Source organism: Misgurnus anguillicaudatus, chromosome 3 (genome assembly GCF_027580225.2).
Source record: "Misgurnus anguillicaudatus chromosome 3, ASM2758022v2, whole genome shotgun sequence".
Lineage (NCBI taxonomy): Eukaryota > Metazoa > Chordata > Actinopteri > Cypriniformes > Cobitidae > Misgurnus > Misgurnus anguillicaudatus.
In genome coordinates this window covers 10,953,026-10,973,015 of record NC_073339.2, presented here as the reverse complement: position 1 = coordinate 10,973,015, position 19,990 = coordinate 10,953,026, and the positions used below count along the sequence as shown (strand labels likewise).

Genomic DNA, 19,990 nt, shown 5'->3' with positions numbered 1-19,990 from the left:
AAATGGGAGCTGTTAGTTTGAAAACCTTGTCACAGGATGTTTTTGATATATTTTGGACAAAGAAGGACCACCTCTCATCGAGTAGTATTCAAGTGGGACTTAACTCTTTCACCGCCAGCGTTTTAAAAAAAAGTTGTCAGCCAGCGCCAGCGTTTTTCATGATTTTCACAAAAGTTTAATGCCTTCCAGAAAATGTTCTTCTTCAAATATATAAACATACAATATACCAAATGAAAGAGCAGACCCTCTGCTTTCAAACAAAAAAAAACCGTTTCATCCTACCTTCAGTAGTTCTTTTGTAATCAGCTTTTGAATTGGGTAGGTTTCTGCAAAAACACCACATTTTGAGCAAAAAGCAGAGATAATTCCATTTTTGTGACGGACTTTTCATAGAGATCCCATTCAGAGCGATCTTTAAAACAGACACGGACATGCAGCAGCTTGCCATAGGGCAATACTTCCGGTTTTAAAAAGTTGCGGAAGGGCGCCACCTGGTGGATAATAGCGGTATGGCGGAAAGACAAAAATACTCGTCATTGGCGGGGAAGCGTTTTCTCTTGATTGACGAGATATCTCGTCAATGGCAGGGAAAGAGTTAAATATGACACGAATGGATAGTAATATAAAGATTTTTCTATAAATATGATGGGGAAACAAGATTAATTTGGATATGAGGGTTTACATATCACAATGCAAGCGGGTGAAGCCTCATGTTACGGTCGCCGCGATCGCAAATGACATCAGGATTAACACTGTTCATGTACCACAGTGTCAGATTAAATTAAATTTAATTTACATTTAAACAGTTTAATATGGAGAGTCACTGAACTTTAGCTAACGTTAGCACAAGCTATCTAACGTTATCTAACTTACTAGAGTTAAGCCTGTTTTAGTACAAAATGATTGCGATTAAATAAGTTGGGTGATGTTGGCACAGATAAAAGCATTGGGTCTCGATCACTAAGCATGTGTACGCACAAATTTGTTCGTAAGATGTGCGTACGGACGTTTTAACTAACAAATCATGAATCAACAAAAACGTTCACGAACTTTACATTTCTTCAAGCCAGAAGAATGTAAAGTATCGCATCGAAAACGAGTGATGAAAGCAAATTTTGAGTAAAATCCCTTGATTCAGAAAAATGTTTTTACGCTTGCTTGAGGTTTTTCATTTATGCAAAAAAGAGTAAATGCGAAAAATGGGAGATGAAAACGCATTTGCCGAATTAATTCTGAAGGGGGTCGCACACCGGCCGCACAGCTCAGCGTAGAGCCACGACGCGTCGAGTCGCGTTTAGGACAACTCGGAGGTAATGTAAACCGGAAGTGCACATCTACTTCGAAATGCAAAATATACGTTAGCAGCCAATGTTAATCTTAATGTTAATGCACATTTCACGAGCAAATTTGTGCGTACGCATGCTTAGTGAATAAGTGAACAACTGCCATTGGCTCATCTGCGTTCAAGGGGTGGAGCTTAGCGATAGGCCAATTAAAAAGCTTGGAAGAGCTACATAACTCTAAAATAACGAAAAATGTGTTTGCCTGAAAAATGATGGACATTTTCGAGCGAACTATCAGCATACAGGTTTCGTAAAATGTAAGGGTAAATAAAATGTAAACAGTTAGGCCTGAATAATGATACATTTTATTATTACTGTTTATCATGTTTCATCTTCTGGTAATGCTTTTTCCAGGCTTAGAAATCTTGGTTACTTGCAGACAGAAAAACACTTCACAGATTGTAAGTGAAAAGACCATCAAAGACCCGACAAATTACACATGATAATACAAAGGACATGGTTTAAGAAAGTAGGGATGTGATGCTGTCTGTCTTATAACAGAGAAAACACAATAACCAAAACACCTGGCTGGTGCAACCTACGCAGATCTCAAACAACTCCTGAATAGGCAGTCTAGACACAAAGAAAGCCGGACAAAGACAGTCCTTGGTATGAAAGGAGGACATGTTGTGCTCTTGCACACAAACTGAGATGCACTTTTGAACCTTGCATCCTTAGTGCACGTGCATCGAGAGCATTTATCCTGCGTGTGTGTAATGTTTACTAATGCGTTCTCAATGTAAACCCCTATTTATCGTGCCAACGAAGAGATGGAGTGAGGGGAATGTTAAAAGAATAGTTTACAAAAAACATTCCATCATTATTTACTTGCCCTCATCCCTGTAAACCTCTATGATGTTATTTTGCTGAAAGTAGGATATTTTTTGAAAAATTGTCCGGTCTTCGGCAACTTTATGATAGATTTCTGTCAGAACAGTGCAGGATTTAAGCCATTTTTCTTTCGCAATATCCCTTTGCTGAAGTTCGCACCTAGACCATGCACACATCTAGAATTTTAAAACCCAAAGTGGTTGTTTACTTGAATGACACGAGGATGATTAAATCATTTTTCATTTCAACACAGAGATCATTTTACAGTTTCAACTTTTTCCTTATTTCTAAACGGATCAATCTTTTTCCATAGGCTGAGCTACAGAAGATGAGGCAACAGGCTCAGGAGACAAAACAGTTCATTGAGAAACAGGAGGCAGAGGAACAGAAGCTGCTGAAGATCATAGCGGACGCTGACGCCGAGAAGCTCCATCAGAAGAAAGAGCTCGATCAGGTACACTACACGTGGGTGGAAGGTTCCTATTGCGTCATTAGTCACTTGTTCGACAGCGTTTTTCTCTTAGGATTAAAGAGTGTAATTTCAGTTCACTCAAAAGTCATTAGGCCTGAAGTCTTACTTCTGAGAGGGCCGAAGGGACCCGGGGTCAACCTCTCTTTAAAAGCACCCAGAGGAAATGAAGAGGGGGATCACTGGGGAGGCCAGAATAGGTATTGGCATTTTGAAGAATTTAGAGCTTCTATTCTCGGCGTGGAAGGAGAATAAGAAATTTACCCAGCTGACCACTAATGCACATAGTAGACACTGTCATTTACACCAGACAATGCGCTGTTTTGAAACTTAGCAAATTGCCTTGATATCTACTGACTACAAAGGGAGATGCCTTCAAAGCAGCATTAATGCGACGAATAAGCTATTGATTATAAAAACAGCTCCGAAGGGTGTAAAAATACTGAAAAAGTCAGGATATGAGAGTAAATATATTTTACATGTTGACTCCGGGCCGGATCCGCACCAGAGCTGTTGACTTTGGCGTGGATCCGGTGGGGATCCGGCCCCAAGTCGTCTTCTGGCTGGTTTTTACATATTTTCTATTTGCGTTTAATTTTGTTAATATGAACATAGATTATATTTACAGTATGAAGCTTACAATGGAAGTATATGGGGCAAGCATTGCTCTATAATAAACAGAAAAATGTGTAACGTATATGCAAAACTTGATATTTTTACACGATGTTGTGTGCTAACTTAAGATGTAGCTTAATGAAATTGCATACTAATATTTACTTGTCTGTCTCAAGTTATCGTCTAATTTAAATATTCATATGATACAAAATGATACAGGGAACAATCCACAGAAACTACATTACACTTTTTAAAGGGACACTTTTTTTAAAATAAGCTCATTTTCCAGCTCCCCTAGAGTTAAACATTTGATTTTGACCATTTTGGAATCCATTCAGCTGATCTCCGGGTCTGGCGGTAACTCTTTTAGCATAGCTTAGCACAATACATTGAATCTGATTAGACCATTAGCATTGCGCCTAAAAATAACAGAGTTTTGATATTTTTCCTATTTAAAACTTGATTCTTCTGTAGTTACATCGTGTACTCATGCTGCATTTACACCAGCCGTGGTGGAGGCGTCAAGCGCGAGTGATTTTAATTTTAAGTCAATGCAAAGACTCGATTAGGCATCCTGCGGTCTGGTACACGTGGTAAGCGTGGCGCGAATGGCGCGGATAGCGCTTTTCATGGAAATTAAGCGTTGCCGCGGGAAATGTGCAAGTTGAAAAATCTGAACTTCGGCGAATTTCCGCGATGCATTAATCAATCACGACCTTGCTATAGTAGTGACATAGTCGCAGAAGCCCCTCCCATGACCCGAATTTCCACGTGAATGTCTCAAATTACTAGAATTTCACGTGTGGCTTTCACACCCGAATGAAGCAAGTGAACTCAAATATTCAAGTGTCCAACTACGCGCGAATAGCACGTTTTTGCCGCCTCTTCAGCGGCTGGTGGGAATGCACCATAAGACCGATGGAAAATTAAAAGTTGCGATTTTCTAGGCAGATATGGCTAGGAACTATACTCTCATTCTGGTGTAATAATCAAGGACTTTACTGCTGTAACATGGCTGCAGGAGGCGCAATAATATTACGCACTGCTGAAAACAGTCCCTTGCCATTTAAAGTTACCAGAGGGACTATTTTCGGCTGCTGCATAATATCATTTGCCTCCTGCAGCAATGTTACGACAGCAAAGTCCTTGATTATTACGGTTGAATGAGAGTATTGTTCCTAGCCATATCCGCCTAGAAAATCGCAACTTTTAATTTTCCGTCGGTCTTAGTACACAATGTAACTACAGAAGAGTACAGTTTTAAAATAGGAAAAATATCTAAACTCTTTGGGGTTTTATTGCGCAATGCTAATGGTCTAATCAGATTCAATGGATTATGCTAAGCTATGCTAAAAGTGCTAGCGCCAGACCTGGAGATCAGCTGAATGGATTCCAAACGGTAATAAGCAAATGTTTAACTCTAGGGGAGTGAGCATATTTTAAAAAAGTGGAATGTCCCTTTAATGAAGCAATCACATTTACATTTATGCATATGACTGACAGTGACTTACATTGCATTCAAATCAAACCCACAACCTTTGACACAATACTCACAATACCAGTTGAGCTACAGGAACAATTAATATAAATGCTGAAGCAAACAACACAATACAAGCTTTACATTTTCGCTTTTTGCTTCTGGCATGCCTTGACCTATAGCCTTCCATCGTCTATACATTAATGTAAACGTGATTTTTGTTTCTTTTCGGTTCTATTAAAATCTGCTAAAGTAGCACAACCATATACGTAAAGGCCATTGTAATGTATTGGTTGCATAAAATGAGGTTATTACTTCTTATTATGAACTGGCGCATTGGTGCTGAGTCAGCAGAACACACAAACACCCACATGCTGGTTTCCATAATATATCGGCTAACCTCAATATAGAGGTGAAAACACTATACACGTTTATTTTCGCTAGCATGCGGTCTCCATGTGTTTACTCTTTGCACGTGTTCTTGTCAAGGTGATAAGTGAGCGGGACCTTCTGGGGAAGCAGCTGGTCGGGAGGAACAAAGCTCTGGAGCTATTATATGAGAAGATCAAAATCCAAGATTCGATCCTGAGCATGGGTGAGAAGCAGTACAAGGAAAGAGTGGAGGACATTAGACTCTTGAAGCTGGAGATCAAGAGGCAAAGACGCGAAAAAAACATGCTCACCAAGACCGTCTCTAATGTTGAGGAGTTCAGGTAACGTTTCTGGATTATTTATTTGTGAGGCATTTGTTGTGGTCTTGAGTCATTTGGACATCTATTTATCTGGTTGGTGTGAAAGCTGTTTCTGAGATTGGATGAATTACTCTCAAGTCCAGGGGGCAGACTCATTTGCTCAGGGTGATCCAATTGTTCATGACATCAATTTGGGGTCCTGACCCACTACACTAAGGACTGTACAGTGAAGAATGGGAGTAACCCATTTAGTTACACTGTTACTTACAAAGCTTAATGCTTTGATGTAAAAATACAGATGGAGGGATTTGGATTTGTGTTTTTTTTTACACCCTTTTGGGGTTTTCTGCATGTATAGATGGCAGACAGACTCAAGTGCCTATGTTTGTATGTATGAATAGGTTTGGCAGTAAAACCAAGAAGCTTTATGAGGTGAAAAGTAAACTTGGCACCCACACTATTTCAGTGCAGAACCAGAAAGGCTTACAGGGAAATCAGATAGACTCAGATTTGGGCCAAATGTTAAAACATTCGTAGTTCTTTCTCACATTTAAACACTAAAACATTTGGAAACAAGAAACCTTTTTTTAAACACTACTGTATGCTGAAATCGCATAATGGTTATGCCCCAAGCTAATTAGGTGTTTGTTGGATACCCTCCTCTGTATTAACCACTGAGATGTTTATTGATATTTTCAATCGCTGGAAAAAAGATACAAATCACAGTTGTTAGGTGCGTAAAAAATTGCAACATTTAATAGGAGACAGTGAAGTAATAACTGAAATCACAGACAGGATTTTGCCATCTTATGCCAAAACAGATCCATAATAGATGCTCTATCACAGATGTCTCTGGTTATTTAAGTCAGTGGTTCTCAAACTGGGGGCAATTTTATGACGTTTTATAAAATAAATTAATTTATCATGAATTCTGTGCAATTAAACCTAAAAAAATAAGACTACTAACCAACAGCACAACTTCGTATCATTTAATATGTTTTGTATAATTAAAAGTTAAGTTTTAAAATAGTTTCTTGTCATAAATTTTCTTTGGGGGGGCCATGAAGGAATGCGCCGTACACAAGGGGGGCCGCACGCTGAAAAAGTTTGAGAACCACTGATTTAAGTAACACAAGGCCTGATGTTAACTCTCTTCCTCTCTCGCTCTCTCTCTCTCTTTCTTTCTCAGGCCAGTGTAGTCATTAACTCTTTCCCCGCCATTGACGAGATATCTCGTCAATTAAGTGAAAACGCTTCCCCGCCAATGACGAGATTTTCCGTCTTTCCGCAATACCGCTATTATCCGCAACTTTTTAAACCCGGAAGTATTGCCCTATGGCAAGCTGCTGCATGTCCGTGTCTGTTTTAAAGATCGCTCTAAATGAGATCGCTATGAAAAGTCTGTCACAAACATGGAATTATCTCTGCTTTTTGCTCAAAATGTGGTGTTTTTGCAGAAACCTACCCATATTCAAAAGCTGATTACAAAAGAACTACTCAAGGTAGGATGAAACGTTTTTTTTTTTTTGTTTGAAAGCAGAGGGTCTGTTCTTTCATTTGGTATATTGTATGTTTATATATCTGAAGAAGAACATTTTCTGGAAGGCATTAAACTTTGGTGAAAATCATGAAAAACGGTGGCGCTGGCTGGCAACTTTTTTTAAAAATGCTGGCGGTGAAAGAGTTAAATATTCAATGAGTCTGAATTATGCACTGATTTTCCTTCACCCCAAAATTGTTTCATTAATGTAACCAAAGGTTTAAACTAAAGGGAGAGGAAATCGCAAAAAGAGACTAATTTATTTAACAGAACTCGACCATTCGAAACACAATTCTATCCATTTATTTAAATTCTGAAGCATGCTTAAAAATAAAAAATAAAAGAGTAAAACACCATAAAAACAAATTATATGGATAGTTTTAAACACAGATTAGGGCTGGGATGATGCATCACGTTTCCAATTAAAAATAACTGTCTGAAATAGATTCTGAATCGCAAGACTCCGATTCTGTGTTTCATGCGCAGCTTGTGCGTGTACTACCGGTTTTTGATCAGTAGGAATTCCTTATCAATCTAAAATCATTACGAGTCCTTTATAACGTGCATTTTTAAAAGCAACACTCGTCAAACACAATCAAAATATTTTTTATTATCATGAAAATACCAGAAACAATTTGAAGAACAGCAATGTAAATATGTTTATAGACATTTCCTGGAATAGAGGGTATGCACATGACATCACCTTCGACGAAAGGTACTGCGGTTACGCCCACTGATTGGCAAAAGACAGAGTGGCAGCATTTGTGTACAGTGTGAAATCAGCGAAAACAAGGAAAACGCGTCTAAATGAGAAAAAAGCTGTTGTGCGATAGACTGTACTAACAGATTAACAAGAATTCTTAGCTATTGTTTTACAGACTGGCAAAAAACACCGAAAGGAGAAGTAAATTGATTGTTCATTCCAATGTCCACAGACCAAAAGATTGCTAGGGTCACTATCAAGCAGAGGTTTTACTTTCTACTTAAAAGTATTTTCAAGTATTTGTATTTTTTCCGTGTTTTTCTTTGGAAAACATACATTCCAAAACATATTATAATTTTTACTCTATTACATTTCATAAATAATAAGTTTTTGTTTTATATTTAATATTTAAGTACATTAACATACTTTTACTCAAGTAAAAGTATTAAATAAATAAATAAATAAATAAATACATTTTAATATGCAATATTAAAGAATACACCGTATGTTTCTATGCTTTAGAATACAAACACCCTAATGGGTTCACACCAGCCGCGTTTGAGGCGTCGAAATCGTGTCTACCGCGCCTAGTTTGCCGCTTGAACAGTTTGAGTTTACTCGCTTTATTTGCGCGTGAAAACCATGCGTGAAATTCTAGTCATGGGAGGGGCTTCTGAGACTCCGCTCGCTTTCTGTAATCACGTCACTATTACAGCAAGCTCCTGATTGGTTAACTTGGCCCGTTTTTCTGCCAACGTTCAAATTTTTCAACTCAGACGTTTGCCTTGGCAACGCTCAATTCGCGGCCATTCGCGCAAACTAGATGCGTGAATGAGGCGGAATCGCGTCTCCCGCGCTAAACGCCTCATTTGCGCCTTGACACCTCCAGAGGCGCATCAACGCGTCTTCACAGTGACTTAACATTGAAATCACTCGCGCTTGACGCCTCTACCGCGGCTGGTGTAAACGCAGCATGATACAGCATAGATACTTGGAAAATGTAACTAATGTAACTAGGTATTGTCCACCTCTGCTATCAAGTCCAACTAAATTCAATTTAAGCTGATAATAATTTTTCGCAGCAGCCGCTATGTAAACCAGCCATTTTGTTGAATCATTTGCCACTCAACAGGGCGAGTTCCAGCGTGGTCACGTAGCAAAGTGGTCAATGCATACCCTCTATAGACATTTCCTGAAATAGCGTTTGTAATGGATCTTCTTCTATGGCATAAATGTCATTTTTGCACGAGAGCGCCCTCTGGCTTTTGGATGTGGTGGCATTTCACCGTAATTCATTACAATTAATTAATTCAGAAAACGTACATTTGCACGATTAATCGTCCCAGCCTTAACACAGATGCACTGATATAATTTTTTTCCGATAGCCAATTACTTAGACTGATATCTGCCAATTGTTTGGTGGTTATAATAACTTGCATTAACAAAGTTTTAACTAAAGGTTACATTTTCTGAATGTTATTCATTCATATAATTACCATTAATATTGAAGATCAAACTGCTCAAATTCATTGCATTTTCTTGTTCTCTTTTGATTGACAGGATATATCTGCCATGGCTGTTTTTAAACAATTGGCGTGAGAATTAGCTTTTATTAACTGATACCAATTATTGGCCTATATATCGGTGCATCTCAAGTACTGAACTATTTTCCTAACAGTCACTTTAAATAGATCTCAAAACTATAACATGGTCAAGCATAACATGTCTACTGTTTTTAGAAATGTATAAATTCACCTTCCACATTTGTGCTTTACACATTCATGAAGACTCAATTCATTTAAAATTTTGTACTTTAAAGAAGTTTTACTATTTAAAAGCTGCACAAAATTTCATTTAAGGCTTAAAATATCTCAATCAAAAATATTATATCAGTAAAACTCTGAAGTAGTGAGTGGCTTTTGCACTTTTACAAGTACACTTCTACACGTGAATACCCTAATTTAGTGCCTTATTTAGCTATAATATGTGAAAACATGTAATTAAGTAAATATTGATATTTTATCCAATTAGTCGATTAATCGAAAAATAATCACCCGATTAATCGATTATGAAAATAATCGTTAGTTGCAGCCCTACTGCTAACGCAATGCTCTAACACTGAACTATACAAAAGCTTTGTCTAAACTGCAGTTTCAAGACCATGCAGATGTCTCTACCAGCCAGCAACACTGGTTGACTGAAGTAATGCAGTAATCTACTATGGTTACCGCACATTTTCCTGCCTGTCAGCGAGGAGTACTAGGCAAACATTACATAATCTATTTCTTATTCATGAGCCAAGCTGATTAGATTTATAACGTGCCACCCCCACATTTCACATCGTTCCTACTCCCATGGTCTCCAGCTATTTATAAAAATGTACTCTTTAGCTGAGTTATTGCTCAACTCACCCACTGGTGATAACCATATTGTAATTTTTTACCCATTTAACTCATTTACCAAAGCATAGATTACTCTCTCCGATCCGAGGCTTCTACTGTTGGCAGTAAATGCACACTTCAATGTTAGCACCTCTATCATTTGTCACACAAACTAGCACTTGCATCCCCTCTTTATTTCTCGGAACAATGTTACCACTCTCTCATGGTTTAAAAATAAATAAAACACAGTTTAGCAGACACCCCTCGCCTACAGTATTTCCAGGTGCACTTTACACCTGTCTGTAGCTTTTGTGTACCACGCACAATTGGGCATAGAGGGCCATGTATTGTAAAAATGTCTTCAACCATGGTGTTCTGGGGGTAATCAGGCATCCATACATTTCCTGGCATGTCCCATTTTTATTGTCTTTGTATGCTTTGAAACATATGCGAGAATCAATAAGCCAGTAGTAGGGTTTCAGAGAGACTAGTCGGCCGCCTCTGTACCAGATGGGTTGACTTGGTGCCGAGCTCCTGTGCCAAATCTCTCCAAGCCTCCGTGGTAAACAGGTGGCAAATTTTAGTCATTATTGCTGTCATCAGTGCAGTGCAATTCCCATAAAGGTGACTTTTGAATTTCGGTGGCTGGTTGTGAAACAATGACTTTTTTAACATTAAAAGTTGTTTTGCCCGTAGATGATTTCTTTATTCTACGGAGACCGTTTTAAGAGAAGTGCTGCAACATGAACTCGCATACAAAATCGAAACAATCAAGACTGCGATTAAACTGTCAAACTATTTTTAGTTTGGCATGATATAATGTAAAATGTAAAAATCAGATTTAGGAATTGCAAGCATCTTGTGACACCATAAGATAAATGTACAGAACAATTCCTTCACCCTGTTGGAAAGCTACCAACAGCAGAAAGACATTGAATGCTTGTACTTAAACTTTTAGATATGTCTTATATATTCCTCCCTCCCTGATTATAACGCGGTTCTCTCTACCAGGCCATTGCATCACTTCTTCCCCCAATCTACTTTGGCAGATGAAGCCTTTGCATCATATACAGTAGTAAATGCTCTTCCATTCACTGGCTGTCTGTATTAGATCGTATTCCAGCTGTGATGTTCAGAAAGTAGAGCTCTTGCATCAGTGCATCAAATTGTAGGCCTGTTCAGACTCTCCTAAACATCCAAAAAGATTTAAAGTGCAAAAAGTATTAAAAGTACAGTTGACTTCATCTTGCTAAGACAGGCTATAGCAAAATTTGTAGTTCAGTTTGCAGCTGGCTACAACTTCTAGGAATGAGGTGTGCGGAAATTCACCAAGTACTGTAACAACAGTTTTTTGCCTTTCTCACTTAAAGGGGACAGATCATAAAAATCTGCTTTTGATTTTGTCAAGTCATGCTTTATTTTGTCAAGTTCAGTCTCAGTAAGCTCTCTGTGTCTTGTCGTTGTTCTTTCTTCTATTCGCTGTTTAAATGTTTTGTTTTTTCCGTACATGTTAAAATGAATGTCAAAATGTTCCATTCTTAATTGTGGTTGTCCAGTGTTTGTCACAAGATGGGGCCAAACAGTAATCTTTGTTGGCGCGGAGGGATTTAAACATACAAGTAGCACCGGCTATGCGTTATTACTTTGGAGCGGTTATTATTTGAAAAGAACGAACCTGCAAATGTCTCAACTGACCAATCAGAATCAAGCATTCCAGAGAGCCGTGTAATAAGTTATAATAAATTATCTATATGGTATTTTGAGCTTAAACTTACATATGTACTCTGAGGACACCAAAGATTTATTTGAAATCTAAAGGGTTTTCCGGAGGATTTTCTTTTTCCGGGTGAATCATTAAGACTATTGGTCCTCCTAGTTGTCAATCAGGAGTGTTGCGCAATTGCATTTTTTTAAAAAGTGGAGAAGGCGGTTCTTTTTTAAAATTAGAGAAAATCCTCTGCTACACCTTTAAAAAAGAAATGTTTACTTTAATGCAGTCGAGATGTTGTTGACCAGTTTGTGATATAACATTAAATTAGGACATTTAGAGAAATCATTAGTGGTTTGCATCAGAGATGCGCGGATTGATCCAAAATGAGCCGGTGCCTGCGAGTCATCCAAAAATATTTTTAATGCGGTCGGTCGGGTCATTTGAAATAAAGATGCCAATTAACTATTTTAAACAATTACTACTTTTAAAAAAATTAGGCCAGGAAGCGAGTCGGGGGCAATATATATATATTTTTTGTGGTCCGAGTTGTGGGTTAAAAACGCCGACCGGGTTGTTCATACATTGACCTGCACATCACTGGTGTGGCATCTTGTCTCATCTTGAGACATAACAATGGCTTTTAAATATTTATAGTAATGTCAGTGCAAGATGTTTTCAGTTAAAGAGCACCTATTGTCCAATTAATGTTTTTAAATTTCCTTTGGTGTGTAAGTGTGTATTAGTACATGCTTACGATATGCAAAAGGTACAAACCCCAAAGTAAACAATGACGCGAGTTATCTTCTCCAACGTAAATCTCTTTTCTTGGACTACAACAAACACACGGACTGTAGGCAACAGTTTACTTCCTGGGATTGGTGATATAGACAAGACCGACATTATCATAATTCCTCCCGCTTCTGACTCAGCCTGTAAGCTAACTCCTGTTAGCAACCAAATCTTTTAAACATGGTAAGGAGCATCACGTTTCCTGCTGACGTCAGAGGTATTCAGGCCCATCACAAGTGGAAATTATATGTGTGTTTTTAACCATAAACCACGCAAACACATTGTATTATACCAAATACACAAAAAACTTTGTTTTTAGCAATGAAATAGGTGCTCTTTAAGACAACTCAAATATGCATTTTAGTCTGGGACTACGCTTTAGCCCTGTCTGGGAAAGTTTTTTTTACTAACCGGAAGAATAAGACGGTTCCCACACAAGAACAAATTACTTCAAATGCATAGTACAATGAAAATCAATTTGTATAGTGTTTTTTATGTCGGTGTTATCTCTTTTGTCCAACATAGCATCAGTTACCATCAGACTAAAGTGTAATCATCTCTGCAGGTGAACTTTGCTCTCACTGCATCTGATACCTCTGCTGTCATGCAAGCAAAACAGCTACCGTCGCGTGCGAAGTTTAGAGAGTTGCTGAGACAGAAGGGGATTGTGTTGTTTATATTAATGCGATATCACTGCATTTCTTTGTGATCCCATTGCCATGTGGACTGTTGTTAACCACCTTAAAAAATAATTACTTCTTTTTTTACCACAACCAGACATTAAATTGCCATGTACGCGATCATAACCTGCAAGCTATAATCCCACTTCACTCTTAGCATCCACTTTACATAGAGAGAATGATTGGAATGTAAATGCAACGTTTTCTTAATAATGACAGATGAATGGTCTGCGGTAGTTCTTAGACTAGCATTCAGATTGCAATCAGGGATCATGCACATACAGTAATGATAATGTAATCATATAGGGATAAAATCTCATACCTTTTAAAATACAAAGTCACTATTCTTCCTGAAAGATATTGCACTGCCAGCTAACAAAGCAGACCTGGAAAAAAACGTATGAAAGATAACGTGTACAGTACTGTATCTATTGATAAGATTTGGGACTTTCCAATTAAGTTTTTGAAAGTTTCAGCGATACTTATCAAAGCTGTATTATTCCTCCCCCGATAAGACTGATTAAAAGAATATTACATGAAAATGAAAAATTCTGTCGTCATTTACGCTTCGATATATCACAATAAAAGATTTTTTCTTTAGAAATATCCGGGGCTCTTTTCCATTTAATCAAAGTGAACAGGGACCGGAGTTCTCAAGTGCCAAAATGACAGAGAGCACCATAAAAGTATCATAAAAGAGGCCCAAATGATTTGTGCATTAAAATGAGACCAGATCTAATGACGGGGCAGGTTTTCTGCTGGATATATATACATAACACCCTTGTGGGTACTTCACGAACTCTTGCTGTGGTGTTGGAGGTTTTGTTTAATATCTTCATTAGCAGCAGAGTGTAGGTTAGATCACAGTATCATAACATTATGGAAGCTTATAGCTATTGTATAATGTTGCACCTTACTATTTTAGCATTTCAAATTGACTAAGATAAAGTACAAAACTCCTATTGCCAAGGTTGCAAAGACATCACCATGCAGATTTCTAGGACTTTTTGGGGTGTTTACAAGGTGGATGCTTATTAGGTCAATGTAAAAGTAAACTCTTGCTCGTCAGCCGTCTGTCTCCTGTGCCCCGCCCACTCCATGCTTTTCTCACAGCATCCACCCGCATTTAAGTTGCACATTTTTATGTTGCATTTTTTAAACACTATTGGTAGATTGGAGCTGAAGGGGGGAGTCATCACCCTTTGATTTTGTATTAACTCTTTCCCCCCATTGACGAGTTATCTCGTCAATTAAGAGAAAACTGTGTGTGCCTCATACATCCTGAAAAGTGAAGCTGCTGGCTCTTTGATCGCCCCCTGGTGGCTGGATGCAGTACAAGTCATGCAAACGAACGGGACTCAGGTCAAAATAAAAAAATTAATTACACGTCCAATAAATTTGCCGAAAGATGGTTTTGGTCCTACGGTAGTTGTTATTACGCGGATATATGTTCAGTTGTTCATTTTTGTGATAAGTTTTGTTTAGTATTCAGCTAGTATTTTGGAGCTATAGAATTATGAGTTATGATCGACATTTGTGATTGACAGCTTATCTGAACAGACTGTCAGTGCTTCGAGGGAAGATTAAAGATATAACTAACTCTTCATTTTCGATTTCTGTTTTATTTTCACAAAATCGTTGCATCGTCAATCTTTTTTTACAGTCTATGAAGAAAACGCTTCCCTGCCTCGTAAAAAAGTTTTTACGACAACCCATACTTTTATCTATAGGTGGCGCTCTTACGGTACATTCACATGGGGCGAAAGCGTTAACACTTGACGGAAGGCTTGTCTAAAGTGTTGCCAACAGCCACTCACAGTGCCCCGCAACCTATGCTGCGGTCTTCCTAGGTTATTTGCATAAGGCGACCTGATTGGCTGACGCACGCGTTGCCGAAATGTTCAACTTCTGCCGCGAGCAACGGCACTGACGGATCCACAATTCAATTCGGCAACACATGACGAACGCTTACGCCCTGTGTGAATGAACCGTTACCCAACTTATAACACACTGAAGCATACACTGATCCAAAAACAGTAAAAACTTTGTGTATGTTTTAATCATTGCTTTGAATCTGATCTCTAAAAAACAACTTAAGTCCTTTACAAAAATGCAATTATCTCAGCCTTTTGCTTAAAATTTTGTATTTTTGAAGAAACCTACCCATATTTAAATAATCACAAATCGTTGAATTAGCGTTTGGTGTGTACGCTCCATTAAAACAAACCCTTAAGGGGGTCGCACACCGGACGGGCAGCTCAGTGCAGCGTCGTTCTAAAAAATCGAACACATTGTTTTCTATGAGTATACGCACACCGGCGCAAATAGGTGGCGTCTGTCCACGTCGCCCAGCTACGACTCAGGAAGTTGCTCAAATCTCTGTCATGCCACAGAGTGCCTCTTACATAGTTTAACATTAAATAACATCATATTTGTCCCAAATCATTAACGATTAAGATTGGCTGCTAACGTATATTTTGCATTTTGAAGTAGATAGTATCTGACGAAGCTTGCGCTATTTAATGTGCACTTCTGGTTTACGATACCTCTGAGTTGTCCTAGACGCGACCCGACGCGGCGCAGAGCTGCGCGTCCGGTGTGTGACCCCCTTTAAGTGAGCCAACTAATCTACAGTAGCTAATCTAATTAGTAAAACTAATGTGATCGTTATAATTTATGCACCGTAAAAATGATATCAAATCAACATATAAGTTTATGTTACATTAACTTAAAAAACTTATGAGTTATGTCAACTTATCACAAATCAAAACTTAAAATAGTAGGTTGAATTGACTTGCAAAACCTAGTTGTTTTAACTGCCATAAAGAACTACACTGTATTGTGCTTGGCCTAGAATATTCATTAGTATATTTAGCTCACAAAGTAAAATGAAAAACACAGAGCACGGACCGATGACGTTAAAGCACATAACCAAATTGTTTTGTTGGATGTTTGGCTGCTATAATGAGAATGTCTTTCCATTTCAAATGATTTCAAAGAGCCCTTACTCGAAAATAAATGATAATTTGCTAAATCTGCCTGAATCACAAGGTTAGCCGTACGCGCCCTTCATGTCAATTAAAACAGCTCTTAGATAAGAGTTAACACGTGTTCTGCTGCTCTCAGTCGTCTTTTCATTTATTTCAGGATATAAATAATTTAATTACATCTGTGATATAGCAACATTGAAAGAGACTAAGATACATACATACACTTTTGATGTTCAGTTTGGTGATTCACAATACTTGCACAGGGGTCTTGGAATCCTACTCGTTGTTTTATTTGTGTACTGCTATAGGCTCAAGTCTGTAAATGCTCTTTTTTTCCCTTTTTCCCTCTTTAATTTTTCTTTCCCACCGTGGCACTTGCTATCGCCTCTCCTCTCTCCTTTTTCCCTTCTATTCCCCCCGCACCTCTCTCTCTCTCTTTCTCTCATTTACTACTGGTTGAGTTCGGTGAACTGTACAGAACAGACCATATGTTCCTCCCATGCCCTGGCTGGTTAAATGCCAACTTTTTCAGAAACAGCTGAGTGGCGGTCTTACATATGGATTTTCTGTAATCAGCTTCCATTGGATCAGCGTGAATATTTTATATGCATTAAGCAAATGTTCCTTAAGCATTGTTTAACTTCTCAGGGTTTCCCGCAGAAAATGTGTTGAGGTGGTAGGGTTTGCCGCAACACCGGGGGTGCTTCTTTGTGCGATAGACTACAGACTCTGTACTAAATGTAACAATTATTTATTAAATACTAAATATAAAATATAAATCATATTAACAAAAAAGTAGAGCCATTTTATTACATTACATTATTTTATTTAATTGGTTGGAATGCTTCTCAGCTTTGTAATGTGATTGGCTGGAATTCGCGTTTGTGTTAAGAAACACAGATCTCTTAAAACTTAAAATTCTTGCTTGGTCGTGTAATTCGATTGGCTGGGAGTTGTTCATTTGGGGCTTCTGTGAACAGAAACTTTAATTTTGATTTGTCAACATTTTGACACTGATATGCGTCGCTAGATCGGTGCACTAAGCGACTGTGTGTTTTGCAGGAGGCAGCAATGACAGCAGCGAGTTACAAGTGGGTCCAAATAAAAAAAACACAGTGTTGTAATCGTTATTGTCATTACTTTATAAATGGTAAATGGACTGCATTTATATAGCGCTTTTAACAGACCTATGGCCATCCAAAGCGCTTTACAAGTTTGCCTCACATTCACCCATTCACTCACACATTCATACACCGACAGCGGTGTCGGCCATGCAAGGCACCATCCAGCTCGTCGGGAGCAGCTGGGGTTAGGTGTCTTGCTCAAAGACACCTCGACCCTTGGTCCGGTGGAGCCGGGGATTGAACCGCCAACCTGCTGGTTTGTAGACAACCTACATGAACCACTGAGCCACTGCCACCCCTTACGTGCAATGAAGCAAACTGGCCCACATTGCCATGCGGCCCACTGGGAAAACTCTGTGATGACCAGTTCGCTACTGCGTCCGCGTAACCTCTATATGTAGAAAAAATCTCACCTGTCCACATAAAAAAATGTCTCGGCCCCTCTGCATTTGCCAGAATTGCCAGATGGTCAATCCGCCCATGTCTTTTAGACAGCGACGGTGGACTATGTCTCTTTCTTTCTCTCATTTCGGTCGTGTGGCGTGCGTGCCCACTGGTGGTGTGTGAAGCACGTCCCAGCTATTCTCCGAGATGCACTTGACGGCCTTTTGTACAGCTGATTTTTTTGGATGACCTAGTTAAGGCGGTAGGGTTCCCCAGCTTAGGCGGGCCACCCGAACTGCAAAGTGCTGAGAGAAACCCTGTTCTAGCTGAGGTGGTTCGAGCTTTATGTTGCCCTTACAGAAATTAACCATTGTTTTACTACAGTTAAAAATAACATTACCATGGTTTTGCTAATAATAATCAATACCCCCACCAAAAAACATCGTTACTTCACTTTTACCAGAAAAAATGGGGAGATATGCAACTGAAACTACAGTAAATCTGGTTGTGTTAAACAAAAGTATAATGCAAGATTTTAAAGGCAACTAGGGCTGCACGATTTGGGTAATTTTTCCCATTGCGGTTATTGATGCTCATATTGCGATGTGCGATTGCGATTATACTAAATGGTATCATGAGTCAACTTGATGGGTTTTAGGGAAAATCCACACACAGTTTAGCTAAAATGTGTATTTGTAAAACTAGAAATGTTTTCGTATTGCCACGTGTAGCAACTGCTCAGTGTCAGTAATCCTAAATCCAAAATACCGCCATACAACAGACGTAGATTTTTTTTTAGCTACCAGATCACTGTCAACCTCCTCTGCATCCATCTTCGCTCTGGTATAAGTGATGATGCACACCACACACGTGCATGCCACACGTGCACTGCCTTTTTTGTTCGTTTTTCTTTCTTTTTTTAAACAGCAAGGAAAATCATCAGACAAGAAAGTTTGTGTTAACAAGTCCACACATTTATTTATCTAATATAATTGCAACATTTTGCTGTCATATAATCGCACAGGCTGACACCGCGATTGCGATGCGATTAATTGTGCAGCACTATAGGCAACTCTGTTTTTTAAATTCACAATTTATTCCCATTAATTCCCGTATATTCCCGTTAATTCCCATTGGAAGTTTCCAGCCTTGAAAATTCCTAGAATTTGCAGCCCTATTTACTACACAGTAGTTCACTGACAAGCTATGCAATATCGCATTCATTATCACAGGTTGTCAGTGAACTACAGCTCTGTGTTGTAAATGTCGCTCCATCTGAAAGTAGGTGGTCTAATGCAATATTGCATTCAAAAATAAAAAAAATCAGTTTTGATTTATTGGGACTTTAAAAATGTAAAGAAATCGCAAATACCAAATGCTTCTAATGCTGTGTTTTGACCAAGGGTTTTCTGTTCACTTTTACAAAAGTCCAATGTCATGCTGTCCATGTGGATTGTGGGATTGACCCGGTGACTCACACACCCCAGAGCTTTAGTGCTCTGTGGACTCTGTGAGCAGCATTGGGTGTTTTTCTTTTCTGGAAACTGTCGGTGCTCCAGAAATCACACTCTTACACAATGCAGGTGTAGCAGAAAATGTTGTTTGATGCACACTCATGCTTGAATGTAAAAGCCATTTTAATTGGCTAATTTGATTCATTTACATTGTATGCAAATAAAGTTATTTTAGCCTATATAAGCTGATTGTTAATGCTGTACGTGTATAGTTGTGGGTGGTTGCGGAAGATAATTGGGCCTGTAATCTGTAACAATGCCAGTTACAGGCCATGTTGTTTTGTTTTGTGGAGTTTTTCTTGGCTTGTCTGTTATTGACTGTAAATGTGCAGTGCCACTGGGAACCCCATTTTGCAATGCAGGAAATAAATCATTGGCCGGTTTACACATTCACATAACTCCATTATATACTTCACGACACACACTCACACACATCTGTCTACACACACAGAATCAATGCAGAGGCAAGAAATGTACTGTAGTAAGGTACAGGTATATGTGTTGTGATTTCGGATTTGTGTGCCTGCCTGTGTGTGTGTGGGCGAAAGTCCTGAACTCTTAAGCATTGCGATTAAAGTTTAAGTCTGCGATATCAACCCTGCCTTCCTGAATAAATCAATCTATATACCTACACTCACCCTCAGTATCTCGATGCAAATCTCTCTTCAGGCAGCCACAAAGACACATTGGAGGAATACAAACTAAATAGCCAAACAAGAGAACCGTATGGACAAAGAATGTGCTTTT

The 19,990-nt window shown here is 38.7% G+C and overlaps 1 protein-coding gene across 1 annotated transcript in view; it reads left to right on the top strand.

The window, feature by feature from the left end:
• The window catches only part of cfap58 (cilia and flagella associated protein 58), a 157,512-nt gene that overhangs the window by 83,589 nt on the left and 53,933 nt on the right, over positions 1-19,990 (top strand). The window contains exons 12-13 of the mRNA XM_055204571.2: positions 2,488-2,628; positions 5,225-5,448. Coding sequence (XP_055060546.2) covers positions 2,488-2,628; positions 5,225-5,448 — 365 coding nt within the window. The remainder of the gene's footprint in view (positions 1-2,487; positions 2,629-5,224; positions 5,449-19,990) is intronic.